Source organism: Drosophila busckii, chromosome 2R (assembly GCF_011750605.1).
Source record: "Drosophila busckii strain San Diego stock center, stock number 13000-0081.31 chromosome 2R, ASM1175060v1, whole genome shotgun sequence".
Lineage (NCBI taxonomy): Eukaryota > Metazoa > Arthropoda > Insecta > Diptera > Drosophilidae > Drosophila > Drosophila busckii.
The window spans coordinates 8791026-8807570 of record NC_046605.1 but is presented as its reverse complement, the minus strand read 5'-3'; the positions used below and the strand labels follow the sequence as shown (position 1 = coordinate 8807570).

Sequence of the window (16545 nt, the reverse complement as noted above, 5' to 3'; positions counted from 1 at the left end):
CGCAAGACGACTGCTGGAGAACTTCCTGGCCGACTTTGAACCCAATTGCTTTGAGGAGGATCTGCTATTGCTGTTCTCGCTGCTGCCGGAGATAGCCAATAGCGTTAGTCTGCAGGTGCTCAAGAACTTTGCCGAAAAGATAGCAGTCTACTGCTTCAAAGAGTCGCAGCTAAATGATTTTGTAGAGGGTATGTAATTCTAAAAGAGTAGCGAACAAGACTAACGTTTATTTTACCAACAGGCTGCTTATTTGAAAAGTTTTTGGATAGCGTCAAGTATATTTTTTCGGATAAATGTGACATACCGGAAGTGCTAGATGTTTTTACGCTCATTGTGGAACGCTATATGGACTCAATGAATCTGGATTCGAAACTATTTCAACGTTACACTGAAGTTGTAGCCGTGCTGCATCCAAATGCTATTGACGGACTTACCACACCCGCCAATTGGTGGGAAACGCCCATGGGCAAACTAAAGAAGGCCACCATTATACGCTGTTATCTGGTGCTCTACAATGACAAACTGCCGAATCCGCTAAAGTGGCTTACGCCCATTATTGATGCCTATGAGAACCGCAAGGATGAGCGTTGCTTCTTCTACAGACATTTGGCTGCAACTTTGTATGCTTTTGGCAGCGATGAACATGCCTGCAATTGGATTATGGAAGTATTTCTGGAGATACAAATGCTGCTCGCTGAGGCTTCCAACAAGGAGAAATTACACAGAGCCTTGTATTTATTAGATATTTTCATGCTGGCAACAGATGTGCTCTCCGGCTGTGCCGTGCTGCTGGGCAGCGTTGATGTAGTAGCCACTGATGATAAGGAACGTTTCGCTCTGTTTCCAGAGAGCTTACAATATCTTTGTGACCACATATTCTGGAAGGACCAAGAGGCTAAGGTAATGTTGTTTATACAGCTTGACAAACAGTATGTTAATTTTTATCTCTGCCTTTAGATATATGAATTCCTCTACAATCTCTACAAGCTTGCTGCCATTCCTTTAACGTATGCTGCCATTTTTAAACAAGCCATTATCTGTTCACGCAACAAGCCTTACTTTGAGAACAAGGGCGTCTGGACGAAATACCTCGGTCTACGTAAATGAAATAACAGCGATTTGGCAAAATTAATCCCACAACGTAAAGTGCACTTATTGTTGTTGTTCAATTTTTGATAGCTTCTTGTGCGTTATTTGTTTTTAATAAACACGTTTTTAGCACCATTTGAAAACTGCGCGCTCTTTTAGTACATTTTATTTAGTACATATTGCTTTACAGTAACAGTGAGTTAACATTTGCGCCAGAGTAACAGCGAGGCAAGATGACAATAACAGAGTGCTCACGCTGCACTCTTCGCACAACAGTCTGCTTCTAATATAAACTGCAATATGTTTTCGGCTAGTAAATAAATAATCAAAATTAATTTGTGCGTGCTTAATTAATAGTCACAGCGTGTAATTACAATAACACAGTGCACGTGAAGTGGCAGATATAATAATCAACGTAGTAACTACTTAAACACCCACAATGGACGACATAAAGTTAGCCAAGGTATGTACATATGTAAATTTATCAAAATCAGTGTTGCCCATTTAGCTATTTTGCGTTCACATATGAGGGACTTAAAGGGCCACTGTTTATCAACAGTAACTAAGTAAATTGATTCTTTTTAATAATTACTGTTCTTAATAATATGATAAGTAAATAATACGAAAAACTATGTAATTATGTAGCTGTTTGAGTGCGGCTCTGGCTTTTCTCGCTAAAAAGATGTCTAGCACTCAGCTATATTTAATGTGTGCTGATGCATATTTTTCTTAACTAATGCTTAATTAAGCAAATGCACAACGATAGTAAATAAATTGGTATGCTGTGAGTCATATACCTGTAGGGCGATTTGATTTTAGCAATGAAAATCGATGGTCAGCTGTAATCTGTTCCTGTGTGAATGCAACAACAGTGATGTAAGTAGAGAGCGCGCGCTCTCTAAACATTTTTGCAAGGACGAACAAATTATGCAGGGATGCCACTTGTTAATAAAATGTAAATTTAAATTTGCAACTGGTCGCTTAAACTTTAAAAATGTTTCAACTAAAAACACAAAAGCAGCTGCAAAAAATAATATGTAAACAATATTAACAGAGAGAGAGAAAGAGAGAGCGGTCCTGATATCGAACTTCTTGAGTACTGCACAGTGGTTGCAGTAACAGCTGAAAATGTTGCCAATATAGCACTTTGTGTTTACTTTCCAAGAAACTCTGCAGTCGTTCGGTAGTGCGCGGATGGTTGCTCGCTCGCTGTTAGGACTTTCGTTGTTATCACGCATACTCTGCAGCCCATACACACTTGGGAGTTCGTTGGGGCAGCAATAACAAACTGTCGGAAGTATATATAGTATACTATACATACAACAAATGATAGTGTGTGTACTTGGTAGTATTTTTGCGTGTTAGGCGAAAAGTGAAAGTCAGTTTTACGCCCACATTCACGTGATACGATTTATAATTCAAAAGGGCTGCTCACCCTGCTGTGTTTTTGTTGGTGCTTAATTTAAAATCAATAAACGTTTATCAAAAAGCATACAAAATAAACGAGGCGCAAACCAAAATGGATTTTACCAGATTCATGAACAAGTTCAATGAAATCGAGCGACAATTGTCACCCACCTCGGCCTTACGTCTAAGCTTTGACAATATCTCGCCGGAGACTGAAGAGCCGCCCGATGGCAAGCGTCTTTGGGGCATGCCAGTGCCGCCGTTTGTCTCCGATAAGGTCGTCTCCTGGATCGAGGAGGAGTTCAACGAGGCGCCAGTCTACTACAATGGCAATAGTGTGCTCAAAAAGGTAACCAATCAGCGCTCAATTTCTCATAGTTAATTTCCTTTGTGCCTTTATGCAAATGTGTAATCAAGGATACAAAAAATCCAGCTAATTTACTTTGTTTGCTGCTTTGTGCGTTTTGTCTTTGTTTTCAATGCCTGGGGCAGCGGTCCCGTGTAGAATATGCAAATTATGTCGGGCATATCTGAGCTAAAGGTCTATGATAGGCGCATCCCGCTATGTAGGTCGGCTATGTAGAATGTCAGCCTAGAGGCTCTGTCCATGTATCCTGCGTCATGCACACACGCATCCCTGCACAGCTGTGCGTATGTAAATTGCGGTATTACAAATTGTTGCATTGTTGCAAGCGCCCCTTGTGCCAACAGCACTTTATTAAATGAACTGCGGTTGCAGCAACTGATGTTTATGGCATTTTTTCTTAAATTGCTTTGATAAGCATAAAGAACTTTAATTGGGTAGATAAATTTCATGGCCAGTCGTTTAAGCAAACGTACCGTTGAATTTAATATATACAATTTGCAATAGTAGTTATTAATGCAGAGCAAGAATGTTGATAGAAAATAATTTGTTTAGTCAATTAAATGCAATTTGCTTATATTTTTCTAAGCTATTACACTATTTTTAGTATAAGGTTAAGCAAACAATATCAAACTGACTTTAAATTATTTATTGTTGCCTAGCTTTGGGAGAATATGACGGCAATAACTTCAATACAATTTTTATTCTGCTGGCTTGAGCAATAAACACTTGTGCATGTCAATAAAAGTGAAAGTAGTTTGATATAAAACTACAGATAAAACTGCAAGTTGTTGAGTGTGCTAGCAGAACAAAGTTATAGCCAACACACATACACAAATATGTATAATATTTAGTTAGCAGAAAACTTTTACCCAACATTTAAAATTATTTTCAACCCACAAAGCTGCCAGCTGCGCTCTCTTCCTTATTGCGCTCTCACTCTATGTCACATTTTGGGGGGTAGAATAAATTGATGACTGCAACTACGCACACACACGTATAAATTGCACTGACGTCAGCTTAATACAATGAATGTCTGAAATATTCTTCATATTCATGATGATTGTAAACTGAGCAAGACATGTATATTTCATATTGTAATTTTTATTTGCAGGTGGAAAATGTGCGCATGATTGATCGCTATAATACAAAAAATCCAACCGTTGGCACTTTATATCTAACGGCCACGCATCTGATATTTGTCGAGCCTGACAGTAACAAGGAGACCTGGGTAAGCGCATTTAGAACCAAACCAACTGTTACCCCATGACATCATCAATTATTTTATGACCCCCTTTCACTTGTTTTTTGTTGTTTTTGTTTTTCTGCCTCAAGCAAAATGTCTGCTTTGCTTTTGTGCGGCCCCAAAAATATTATGTGTGCTGACTTTTAAGCACAAAAACAAAAATAATAACGCCACGCAATTTGTGTGCGCTCGACAAACCGCAAAAGTATGCTAGCTTATTATATAAAGCGCCAGCAGAGAAAATATTTTGCTTCATGTCGCAGTGGGAATGTTGAAAATTTCTGGGGAATCAGCTACATGGTTTTGAAATTTTCCTTTTATTAGCATAAGCAACTCAGCTTCAAAATGCATTCCACAATAAACTTTCTTTAAAGCCTCAAATATTACTAAGTACAGCAGCTTACAGTTGAACGTGTTTGAAAGCGCACTCGACGCTTGCACTTCTGACCTCGCTCGTTAAATATTTGAGCAGCGGCGGCGTCTTGGGCACTTCAAAGTCCTTTTACATCATAACGCATACACATCTGTATATATTTATATATATATATAAATGTATATCTGTTTGTTAGTCTGACAGTTGGCAGTTCCGTTGGCGCAGCACGTGTGTAAATTTTTATTTTTCTCTGCGCTCGACTCGACTTGGCTCAAGGCTGCTTGTGCATTTTTAAAAGCTTACAAAGGCTTTAAGACGCGCTGCGCTTTCCCACGCTAATTAAAATTTGTTTGCTTTAGCATTTATGCGCACAGCTTGTCCGCACTAAACTGAAAAACAAATGCAACGAGCATCAACAACAAATTCATTGTCAAGCTGACAAATATGCAGCTTGGGAATTTATATTGATATAGTAGCAGACAAGCAAACAACTGTACTATTAAGCAACTGCATTTCAATTTCAATTGTGCCACCACAACAAGAACAACAAGGACGAGCAAATAAAGGATAGCTGCACAAGCGGCCCGTCAATCAATTGATAGCGAATTAGTTTTGCCGCCAGCATAGCTTGTGAAGAGAAATATATAAAAGTTTGTAGCAGAGACATTTAATGGGTTTTTAGCATGTTAAACGAATAAAGCATAGAATTTAACATATGTTTAAATTAAATGATTTAGATAGAATAAGTTGTGGCATGGTGTACCTTAAAAATGTAAATGTAAGAGAGCTTCACTCTTGAATTGGTGGTGAAGTTTCTAGTTCAGCTAAGAGTTAGTTAGTTAGTTAAGGTCTTGTGCGTCTTTTAAATATAATTATGACAATCGGATATGTTATAATCTTTAAGAAAATCATTGTATTGGATATAGCTGAAATGCTTCTGTTAAAAAGTAATTACTAATCACTTGCATGATAATGCATAAATTGTTTTTTAATATTTGTAAGTTCATGTACTTAAGTCTTCATTGAGAAATGTTAAAGCCTTGACAACAGTCAGTCAGTCAGACAGTTCTCTCATGCTCAAATTCTGCCGCCTGTAGTCAAAATATCAGCCACCCCATCCATCGTACACACATTGCTCGCTCTCTCAGCCATGCTCTTGTTCAGACACCGCGCAGAGCGATCGAGCGCATACGAACGATTGTCTCTCGAGCTAATGAGCGAAACACAAGCCGTTCAGTGTGGGTGGGAGCATGGTAGAATAATACAAGGTAGCGGACTGCACTCTTCTCTTTGAGTGTTTGGGTACTCAGCTTCATTCTCTCTCGCTCACACGGTATACAAAACGAAAATAGCAAGAGCGAGAAAGCAGCAAAAAGGAAGAAGAAGCTAAGTAACCCAAGAGCGCAGTCCGCTACCTTGTATTATTGTATCATGGGTGGGAGGCTATAGCAGGTAAGCCAGCAAGGGAGGCCGCTCGACGATCAGTTGTATATGGACTGTTGGCGGGTAAACAAGCAAGGAACGACCTGGTATAATAATCAAAATATATTTACTTACAGTTAAGCTGTTGCGCTAGTTTGACCAATTTACTATGCTCTATAACAGTTATATAGACGGTAGATCTGTAATATAAATTACTGAATTACTTTGTTAGTTTGCAGATTTAAATAAAACTGTAAATTTAACGGCAGCTAATATTAAATTAGTTTTGAAAAGTCTAATTGCTTTTACAAACATTTATTTATTTAGTCTATCTTCGCTTGAAGATAACCACATTACGTATACGTATTATTTTGTATTTACAATTTGCCAGTGACAGTGGCTTATGAATTGTTTATAACCAGGCATGCAAAGCATTTTAATTTCAGTTTTACATCTTTTGGCTGCCGAACGAGCGCTCATTAGCGCGACAAGTGGTCACAAGAGCAAACGAGTAGGAGGCAGAGCGCGTAAAGGCCTAACAAATGAGCGTTATTAGCAAGGCTACAAGTTTGCGCCATTAATTAAAAGTTAGAGCACTCATGTGTAGTAGTTTGTGGCAAGTAGCAGTTGCCAATTAACCCGCCCGCCTAGTTGCCTGACTATCGATTTTCTCGCACTCTCCGTTTGGTTAGAGGCTGTAACAAGTTGAGTTATTAAGTGGTTTATGTGTTTACATTACAGATACTGCACATGCATATAGCCAGCATTGAGAAATTGCCACTGAGCACTACAGGCTCGCCGTTGTTAATACGCTGCAAAACTTTTCTGTCGGTGACATTTGTTATACCAAAGGACTCGGAGTGCCACGATGTGTACACTTCGCTAATGAAACTATTTCAACCAGGTAAATAAAATATACATATAATAAATTTAAATGGTAGCAATAAAACAACTTTATTGCAGTTTCCATCAACAAGTTATATTGCTTTAACTATCAGCCCGCTAAGGATGATTTTCCCAAGAACGCTGGCTGGGATTTCTTTAAGCTGGAGTCAGAGTTTCGCCACATGCTGGTGCCCAATGACAACTGGACGCTGTGCTCAATGAATGAAAAATATGAGCTCTGCGATACGTATCCACGTCAGATCTATGTGCCCAAGGAGGCCACCACGCTGATGCTTATAAGCAGCTCACGTTTTCGCTCCAAGGGCCGCTTGCCTGCGCTAACCTATTTGCACAACAATAAGGTTAGTTTGTAGCATTTTGTTATAAATAATTGATGTGCATTTATATATTGTTCAATAGGCTTCTATCTGCCGCTGCAGTCAGCCTTTGTCGGGCTTTAGTGCGCGCTGCTTGGAGGATGAGCAAATGCTGGAAGCCATACGCAAAACGAATCCCAATACGGATTATATGTACGTTGTGGACACCAGACCACGTGTAAGTGACACAACTAAACCAAACAAAAACAAGCTTTTCTATTTATTTATTTATGTCTGTCAATAGATCAATGCCATGGCGAATCGTGCCGCTGGCAAAGGCTATGAGAACGAGGCCTTTTATGAGAACATCAAATTTCATTTTCTTGGCATTGAGAACATTCACGTACAGCGCGCGAGCCTGCAAAAAGTGCTAGAGGCCTGCGAACAGAAATCTCCCACCATGAGCGCTTTTCTCAATGCGCTTGAGTCGTCCGGCTGGCTCAAGCACATACGCTCCATATTGGACACGTCCAGGTAGGCGCACATAAATAGTCGACCCAAACGAGCCAATTAAATGTTTTATTCTCTGCTCGACAGTTTCATAGCCAATGCTGTGGATAAGGGCGTCTCTGTGGTGGTGCATTGCTCCGATGGCTGGGATCGCACCGCTCAAGTTTGTTCGCTGTCGCAGCTGATGCTGAATCCTTATTATCGCACAATCAAAGGCTTTCAGGCATTGATCGAGAAGGACTGGCTGGCCTTTGGGCACAAGTTCAGCGAGCGCTGCGGTCATATACAAACGGAACAGCGTGAGGTTTCGCCTATATTTACACAATTCCTGGACTGCACCTGGCAGCTTATGACACAGCGCAGCGAATCCTTTGAGTTCAATGAACGTTTCCTTTTAATACTACACGATCATGTGCATTCGTGTCAGTTTGGCACTTTTGTAGGCAACTGCGAGAAGGATCGCTTGGATCTGAAGCTGGCTGAGCGCACATTCTCGCTTTGGGGCTATATGTCCAATCATTTGAACGAGTACATAAACCCGCTATACAAACCCAATGTGGATGAGTCCATCAAGGCCAATCTGGCGCCGCAGTGCATCAAGTACGTTTAGCATTTAACAAGCATACAATATGTATTTAACCATTATTTGTTTTGTAGATTCTGGCGCGGCATGTACAGTCGCTTTGAGAGCGGCATACATCCACGTGAGCCCTTGGGCGATCTGCTGCTGGACAGCAAGGAGCACTGCAATTCGCTGGAGGATCATGTGCAGCATTTGACAAAGCGCATTGCCAGCTTTAAGAACTACATTTCCAAGTCAGCCAAGAAGCTACAGGATGCCACCAGCACCAATAGCAGTAAACTAAGCAAAGAGTCCTCAGCGCAAGAAATTAATGATAACAAGTGTGTTAAGCTAAGCTTGTTTTATATTTAAATTTTATCTAATGCATATAATTTATTGTTAGATATAACTATGACAAGAAATTGAGCGAGCTGAGCGCTGCTGATGATGATCATCCCTTGAAAGCAGGCAATATGTCCTTTGCCAGCTTGTCGCTGAATGCAGAACAAACAAATCCACAAGCTCTAACTGAGGAAATTAACTCTGTGGCTGTGGATTGGAAGCCCATGCGTAATGTGACCAACTGCTCCTGCTCCACGCCCTTTGATCAGTTTAGCAAAAAGGTAAGCACTGTTTAACTTATTTTAATGATTATTGTTATAATTTTGTTTTGCTTGGCAGACACACTGCTGGCGTTGTGGCGACATCTTCTGCGAGCGTTGCATTGACAAGAATGTGGCATTGCCTGGTCATGACAGCGGCAAGGCGGTGCCTGTTTGCCGCGGCTGCTTTCGGCAAATGCAAAAGCAAAGCCCGTAGATTAAAGTTATTGCATAAAACTATATAGTTGTAAAATTTGTTGAGTGTGTGCGTGTGAGTTTGCAGTTGTGCGTGTGGCATGTGAGCAAGAGATATACAAATTAAACAAAGCATATATGCATATAAATTATATATATATTATACGATACAATATTGTTGCATTTCCTTGTAGTTGTAGCTGCTTAAAAGCACACAAACAATATTTGAATTTCCATATGCTAACTAAATGTTTGGCTTCCATAAAGAAAATACTAGTGGCTAAGATTAATAATGATTTGGCATCGATCATATCGAGTTATATTTATATGCATAAGTTGGGCACAAAAAATAGAATTTCATATCGAATTGTTATGCTTTTAAAATTATGACAAAGTCTTTGATTTTGCTGCGACATTCCAGTTTGATATTAAATAAAATTGCTTGGCATTTGTTAACGCTTACACCAGAGACTTTATAGTATGCTAATATATAATTTTTATAATTTGCCCAGCGTACGGAATTAAACTAAAACAGAATCGTATTAAAAAAAAATTCTTTAAAATTATTTAACAAATTATTCGAGTGTTTTTATAAAAATATGTTGTTTATTTTAAATAAAAATTAATCATTATACTGTATTTTCAAGCCATATATGTGTGTACTTTGAAAAAAAAGAAATGTTTATCAATTTGAACAAACTATATATAATAAAGATGTGTAATTATTTATTCAACAAACGTAACGCTGTTTGCCATTTGCATTGAACACAAACTTAAAAGCTAATAACCAATCTCGGGTTTGATGCGCAGTATGACGGGCACGCTGGTGCATGGAAGAATGGCCACCTCGGTGACAACGGCGCTCACCAGCTCCGGCGGCGTAATATCATAGCTCAAATTAAGCGGCATTAGTCTGCCTTTGGTTTGCCAATGCTTAAGCGAGCACTTGTTGCTCAACACCAGCTGATTGGGATCACAGAGCTCGTTGTAGACAATGGCGTCAGTTTGAAAGCGTTCGCTAAACTTATGCGTCTCACAGCAGACCAGCACGGGCACATTATGCGCATTGGCCACAAGCGCAACTTGGGCGGTGCCAGTACGTGCCATGACATAACCGTTGGCTAACAAAGCATGTGCACCGAGCAGCACTTTGGTGGCCTCGGGCATAACATAACTGACAGCATTGATGAGCACATAGCTGCAGGGTATGCCATGCTCATGCAGACGACGCAGCATCTCCTGACCCTCACAGAAGGGACGCGAATCCACAACAATGACGCGGAAGTTTACCTGACGACGTTTGGCCTCCTCGCAGATAAACTGTATAAGCGAGGAGCAGGCAAAGGTTAACAACACATCGCCATCGGTAATTTTCTCCTGCAGAAAACTGCTAATGGCTTGTGCAGCTTTGCCGATTTGATTCTCTATGTAAGTGTCAATAAAGTGTTCCAGCAATTCTTTTAACTAAAATGACAGCAAGTTTTAGACTAAATTTTGAGTTCCTGCTTTCATGCTTACCTCCGTTTCGGGCTGATCTGTGGGCAGCTGTGTCAGCTGATTCTTAAACTGCTTGTACGCATTGGAGACCGACACCGCTAACGGCCGGCATTTGTGCAAATGATCCACATGGTGCTTAACAGCCGCATCCAAGCTGCGACCAAATTCCTTCTTTGCGGGTGTTTCAAAGTCTTGTACCACTTGCCGCAGCGCATGCAGAAACGCTATGCAACGCGCATTGGAGCCAACTACTTTACGTTCCGCATATTGTACGCCTAGACGCGCCATAGCTGGATGCACCAGCGCATTGTTTATAAACAAACTGGCATCTTTGTCTGCATTAACCAAATGATTAAACAGCTTGACTTTGCAGTCGCGTTCACTTTTGATGGGCGAAGACTTTAGTGGTGACTTTGTGGGTGATTCGCTGTCACGTTTAAGCTGCTGCTGTTGCACAGGAGTAGTTACTGTAGGCGGCTTGACAGCTTTGCCAGGCACGGGTTTTTTTGCTTGTGTTTGTCCTTGTGCCTTGGCTGCTCTTTGTGCTTCTTGTATGGCGCGGCGCTCGGCCTTGCTGAGAGCGGGTTTTTTCTGCAAAAGTAGAGAAATAGCATTAGTAAAACAGACAACAATTATTATAGCTACTTACCTTATCCTGTTCTGCTGTAACAGCTGTTGTGCTCACTTGCAAATCATTCAATTGCTGTGCAGCTGCAGTCACATCATTGCCACTGGTTTTTCCTGTCTTTGCAGCTTGTTTGGCTGCCTTTTTTGCTTCACGTTCAGCCTTGATTTGTTCACGGGTTTTCTCTGCAGCTGATTCCACAGCATTATTGTTGGTTGTCACTTGAACCGAGGAACTAATCTTTGCAGCACCCAAAACCACATCCACCTTATCTTTTGTGGTTGTTGTCATTGTGGTTGTTAGCTTCTTTGTTATGGTTGTCTGCTCCACTTCGGTTATAATCGTTGTGGCCGGAGTTGTAGTTGTAGTGTTAACAGCAATTTCAACAGCCGCTGGCTTGTCTGCTGGCTTTTGTTTCTTGGCCTGTTTCGCTTGCTTTTTGGCCTCGCGTTCTGCCATTACTTGCTCGCGAGTTTTCTCCGGCGCTGCAGCAGCATTCGGAGTCTGTTGCTTGCTAATGGATTTTTGCATTTCACTTTCGAGCACTTTATCTTCCACACGATTACGTTTATTTCTGGGGCGATTGCGTTGGCGCTGCTTCTTTCCCTTCACCTAACAATAACAAATCGAATATATTTATTAAACAAAATTGCAGCGACTACACATGTGTTACAACTTAAATGTTGTATGTTAAATAATAAATACATATTACAGCCAAAATTACAAACTGCTACTTGTGTTTTAAGCATTTTAAATACCTCTGCGACTGTTTCTACCATTGTGAAAGCTTGCAAAGACAATCATTGTGTTTTATTAGCTATAGCAATATTTTATTGAATTTTGTAAAAGCTCTTAACAGCATAATTTATTTACCTGAAAAATCGGTGTTACAAAAATTTCTGCTCACGCTGGCAAAACTATACCAGCTGCTATTTAGCGTTGCCAGACTTTTAATAATTTGAGCAGCCCTGCAGAGCAAGTTAGTTATGACTACAACAAAAACATGAACCGAAAAATTTGCAAAACAGTAAGGTTATAAAACAAAAATATCTGTTTTCACATAATTTATTCACCAATCAATTATTCGTGTTAAAAGCCAGCTAGAACGGCTTTGAAATGTTGACGCAAATATTAACAACTAAATTAATGGCAGCGCCGCCAAGCTTCTAAATTTAATGATGGTGTTCAGCAGCCTCCTTAGCCTTAGAATCAGCCCAGGCCTTCTTGTTTTCGGGAGAGTTGGCTGCAATTGTAGAAACACAGCATTAAGTTAGCGATTTGCAACTATTATTATTACGCATCAATGTTAGTTACCCAATTTGCTGATCTTGTAGAACACGGGAATGCAGGCGACGGCTGCAATGAAGTAGTAGCGCCAGATCCACTGATTCTTAATGTAGTGCTTGATGGGGAACTGGGCAATCTTGGCCGAGAACGTGTACGGATACCTCATGGGGCGTCCGGCGGGCTTCTCCACTGCTTTGTCGGCCATTTTGTTGACTGTAAATGTTATAAATTTATTATTTAAAAATTATGTAATTTACGTTGACAATATCGACGTACTGTGCTACAGAAATTCAAATCAGTGTGACCAGAAGTTCGGGAGACAAGCCAGGGTGACCGAACACAAAAATTCCAAAGCCCTGCTCGATTGCAATAACCAGCGCTGCTCAGAAAATTATCGTCTGCAAATAGCGCATTGTTTTTATAAAATTAGCGCAATAATAACGGAGCTGTAAAAATGATTGTGCTGTTTTTAGTAATTTGTTTTTAATTAATTTATTTAATATGAGTGCTGTGTTGCTAAGCATAAATGCATTTGCAATATAAGTTGCAAGTATATTCGTAGTAAACGTTTACCGGCTAGCAAAAAAGTAGAACACGTGAAAAAAACAACAAGCATGTCCATTTCTGAGCACTTGGATATTGTTGAATTCAACTTTGATGAATTGCTGGGGTCCACAAGCAGCCAACATGTTGCAGCTCCAAAAAAGAGCAAAATACGTCGAATGGCGGAACGCATTGCTGATGTCAATGACTTGGTGCTGGAAGTGAAGCAGCTGAAAGATTTACTGAGAACTGCCGGCGAAGTAGATACACTCTACCAGCATGAGAAACAGCAGCGCCAGCAGTTTGAGCGTAAAAGTTTGGAGCTGGGCGAACGCTGCGTGCAGCTGGAACAGAAAATTGAGTTGGAACAACTGAACTCTGAGCAACTGCGCGAGCAAGTGCAGCAAAAAGAGCTACCTGTGGATGGCAAACAGCTAATTATAATATTTCTACAACTAGCACAGCGCATGGATGAGAATGAACTGGCCAGCGGCCTTCAGCGTAGCGAGCGTAATCTGATGCGCAAGCTAAGAGATCACTGCAAAAGCTGTAAGATAAATATACCAGCGCCTGCAGCAAAAAGTTGCACAAAAAAAAGGATGAAAGCTGTTGCCGTGTCAACGCAATCGACTCAGACGGTAGAGGAATGGCCAGTCGCCAAAGTTGTTGCCGTGTCAACGGAGTCGACGCAAACGATAGAGGAGTTGCCCGTGCCCAAGCCTGTGCCGCTCATGTGCACTGTGGGAGTGCAAACAATACAAGTGTGCACGCGGGATCAGGGTACCCAGCATAAGAACATGACAACAACGCGTGGCACCACCACAGCTTCCTTTATCAAAATGCATAGTGTGGGCACAAGCTTTCCAGAGCCCAAGCCACCCCCTAATGTCCATGATATACTTAATGAAATGCTGGCCTGGAATGGCGATTCCATTATCACACCACTAAGTCCATTAAGTGAACCAGAACCGTTGACGAGCAACAGCAGTGTGGGCACCTGCACGGATTTGTGCAACGTGCAACGCGAGCTGGACTTTTTGCCGGAATTACTGCCCACGCAACTAAAGCTCTCCGGCTCACGACCGCCATCGCGTGCTATGTACGACAACATCAAGGATGAGGCAGCATTTGGTAGCGCCAAGGAGTTCTTAAACTTCTTGCCGCATAATCAAAGCGTGCTCACCAATTTGCCACCGCCTTTATTCGAGGAAGTCTGGCAGCTAATGGGTCAAATGGTGCAAGTAGTGCTGCAGCGACGTTGCAACAACAACAATGCACTACAACCGCCGGCGCCAGTTAGTCAAGCAGACTTTGGCAGATGGTTTAATGAGCTCTATGTGAGCACTTTGCATGAAGCAAGCAAAGGTAATTACGCTGATTTAGTTAAGCAAATAAATAGTATTCTAAACAATTTATTTACAGCTGCAGAATTTGAGCCAATACCAGAGGAAACGTTGCTAGAGGCGCCACCGCAAATAGCTGTGGAGTTGGCACCCATCAAATTACCGCTGAAACCCAAATTCAGCCTTAAGCGCCAACCTAAGATTAAGGTAAAGCCGCGCAAGCGCTCAATTTTGCGTTGCAAAGTCAAGCGGCCAAAGCCAGAGACAGCGGTGCATTTCTTAAGCAATCTGAAGCTCAACTGTGATAAAGTGCCAATCGAATTGAATGCCGAGGAGCAGCAACTGTTGGAGTTGACTAAGGCAAACAAAGTGGCGCCAAGTGTACAACAGCCAGCGATAGCTGTTGAAGAAGCAACGACAGGAGCTGTTGAAGAAGCAACAACCCAAGTTGTTGAAGAAGCAACAAGAGCTGTCGAAAAGGAGGCAACGCCAGCGGAAACAGCTACGGAGGAAACGCCAGCGGTAACTGCCAAGGATGTAACGCCAGTGGCAATTGCCATGGAGTCAATGCCAACGCCTTCGGCATTTGATTCAGATGCTGACTCTGACTGCGATAATTTGGTTATTGATGTTGGTGAACAATATACAGCGTCGGAGCAGCTGGAAGAGGAGCCGCCTCAACCCCAATCATCGCCAATCGGTACAAAGCGCAAACGGAAAGTCAGCACTAACAGTCAAACAGAGTTGCAGCCACAGCAGAAGCGTCTAACGCGTCTCCAAGTTAAGCTGCAGCAACAAACTCAAATAGAAATAAGTAATACTCCTACAGCAGTGAGCACGGAAGCAATCAACTGCGTTGACTATGAACAGCCGCGGGATCAACTTTTTGCTTTCTCGCCGCTGCAACAGCAAACAAACGATTGTTATTTAGAGTCACCCGCCTCTCCTGTAGCTAGCGAACTGCCAATAGAAGATGAACCAATAGAAATACCGCTAGAAGCACCTTATGCAACGAAGGGTCGAAGCGCGAACAAAGCGATATTGCCCTATCTAATAGTAAGACACAAAGCGAAGCCAAAAAAACAAACGAAGCAAACGCAGCAAGTGCGTTTAGATATAAACAACTACCTCAAAGATGCAGCGCTGCTGAGGCTAGAGCCCAATGTGGCGGAGACGCCACAGCTGATGGAAACCTGGCTAACGGTATATGCAGAAATGCAAGATGAAGCTGCTGCAATGACACGACTCTTGGCCGTATTTACTGAGCGCAGTGGCAACTTTCGAGCGCAATTGATGGCCAAACTGGAGCAGCTGCTGTTTAATCAAAAGCAACGCTGCAATACACAGCTGGCACTTAGGTATCTGCACCTTTACTTGCAGCTAATCCAGTTGCAATCAAATCAACTGCCAAACTATGTTAATCCCGCACGCTTGTTGCTGGCCAAGCTCATGTATCATTATAATCACGACATGCCGCTGCTGGTGCTGGAGGTGCTGCGTCAATTTCCTACTGTATTGCCGCATCGTGAGCAACGCGAATATGATCATAGTGATGCGCTAATTACCGTTATAAAACATTTGCTAATGTGCCACAAATATGAAGTGTCGCAAGCATTGAGCGCGGAGCGTGCGTTGCTCTCGAAGCTGCGCTTTGAGTATCACTTTCAACCCTTTGAGCCCACCAAGCTGCAAGTGCTGGAGAATCTGCTGGACAAACTCAAGGCCGGTCGTCTGGAGCAACTCAGCTATGCCTTTGCGCTATTCTGTCGTCGCATGAGCACAAATTACGTGCTGCAGGAGGTGCTAGCGGCGCAGCTAATGCCGCTAATTAACAACTATTGTGATTTGTGCACGCAGAGTTCGGAGTTTGAGCTGCGACTGATGTGCCTGCTGCAGTGCGTCTCCATGATTGTGAAACAACTGCCGCTGGATAGCAAGCCGGATATTCCGCGCTATATAGAGCACTTCAAGCGTGTGCTATTGGCGCTGCCACGCCCCAACGTGCAGCAGGCAGCACTGCAGGCTTTGCTGCGCATGCAACGTTTTGGCTACGCGTTCGTTTTGAATGCATTGCAAGGCTTTAAGCCTAACTATGATCTAACGCCGTTAACACGCGCCATGTTGCGTTGCTTTGTTAACAGACGCGCTCAGAGCCTACCGCGGCTCAAGTCCAAAAAAAAACTTAAATTGTACATAAATAATGCCTAGATATATAAAATTTCTATATTGCGTAGACACACAAATGAATTTGTAACTATTTATTTTGTATTATGAAATA

General features: G+C 41.9%; 5 protein-coding genes across 7 annotated transcripts; 3 read left to right on the top strand and 2 right to left on the bottom strand.

Annotated features, from left to right (window-relative positions):
• On the top strand, positions 1-1218 carry LOC108597523. Its single transcript, XM_033293126.1, has 3 exons — positions 1-188; positions 242-900; positions 958-1218. The coding sequence occupies exons 2-3, from the start codon at positions 346-348 to the stop codon at positions 1105-1107; spliced, it is 705 nt and encodes a 234-aa protein (XP_033149017.1). The 5' UTR covers positions 1-188; positions 242-345; the 3' UTR covers positions 1108-1218.
• A 153-nt stretch (positions 1219-1371) lies between these two features.
• On the top strand, positions 1372-9531 carry LOC108597737 (myotubularin-related protein 6). 2 transcript variants are annotated; one of them, XM_017984433.2, is made up of 10 exons: positions 1372-1552; positions 3975-4091; positions 6643-6805; positions 6865-7148; positions 7207-7341; positions 7408-7637; positions 7701-8213; positions 8271-8516; positions 8579-8798; positions 8857-9530. In XM_017984433.2, the coding sequence occupies exons 1-10, from the start codon at positions 1529-1531 to the stop codon at positions 8992-8994; spliced, it is 2070 nt and encodes a 689-aa protein (XP_017839922.1). In that variant the 5' UTR covers positions 1372-1528; the 3' UTR covers positions 8995-9530. The 2 variants fall into 2 exon arrangements, with proteins under 2 accessions (XP_017839922.1, XP_017839921.1); XM_017984432.2 differs by lacking the exon at positions 1372-1552 and adding an exon at positions 2277-2845 and having other exon boundaries at positions 8857-9531.
• Positions 9532-9670: 139 nt separating this feature from the next.
• LOC108596146 (translation initiation factor eIF-2B subunit delta) lies at positions 9671-12049 on the bottom strand. 2 transcript variants are annotated; one of them, XM_017981638.2, is made up of 5 exons: positions 11968-12049; positions 11853-11881; positions 11119-11706; positions 10491-11060; positions 9671-10436 (listed from the first exon to the last, which is right to left on the bottom strand). In XM_017981638.2, the coding sequence occupies exons 2-5, from the start codon at positions 11871-11873 to the stop codon at positions 9753-9755; spliced, it is 1863 nt and encodes a 620-aa protein (XP_017837127.1). In that variant the 5' UTR covers positions 11874-11881; positions 11968-12049; the 3' UTR covers positions 9671-9752. The 2 variants fall into 2 exon arrangements, with proteins under 2 accessions (XP_017837127.1, XP_017837128.1); XM_017981639.2 differs by lacking the exon at positions 11853-11881.
• Positions 12050-12143: 94 nt separating this feature from the next.
• On the bottom strand, positions 12144-12727 carry LOC108596147. The gene is made up of 3 exons (XM_017981640.1): positions 12658-12727; positions 12409-12594; positions 12144-12337 (listed from the first exon to the last, which is right to left on the bottom strand). Exons 2-3 carry the CDS (start codon positions 12584-12586, stop codon positions 12267-12269), a joined length of 249 nt encoding a protein of 82 aa, XP_017837129.1. The 5' UTR covers positions 12587-12594; positions 12658-12727; the 3' UTR covers positions 12144-12266.
• A 239-nt stretch (positions 12728-12966) lies between these two features.
• Positions 12967-16504, top strand: LOC108596149 (little elongation complex subunit 1). Its single transcript, XM_017981643.2, has 2 exons — positions 12967-14289; positions 14347-16504. Exons 1-2 carry the CDS (start codon positions 12996-12998, stop codon positions 16473-16475), a joined length of 3423 nt encoding a protein of 1140 aa, XP_017837132.1. The 5' UTR covers positions 12967-12995; the 3' UTR covers positions 16476-16504.
• The last annotated feature ends 41 nt before the right edge of the window (positions 16505-16545 follow it).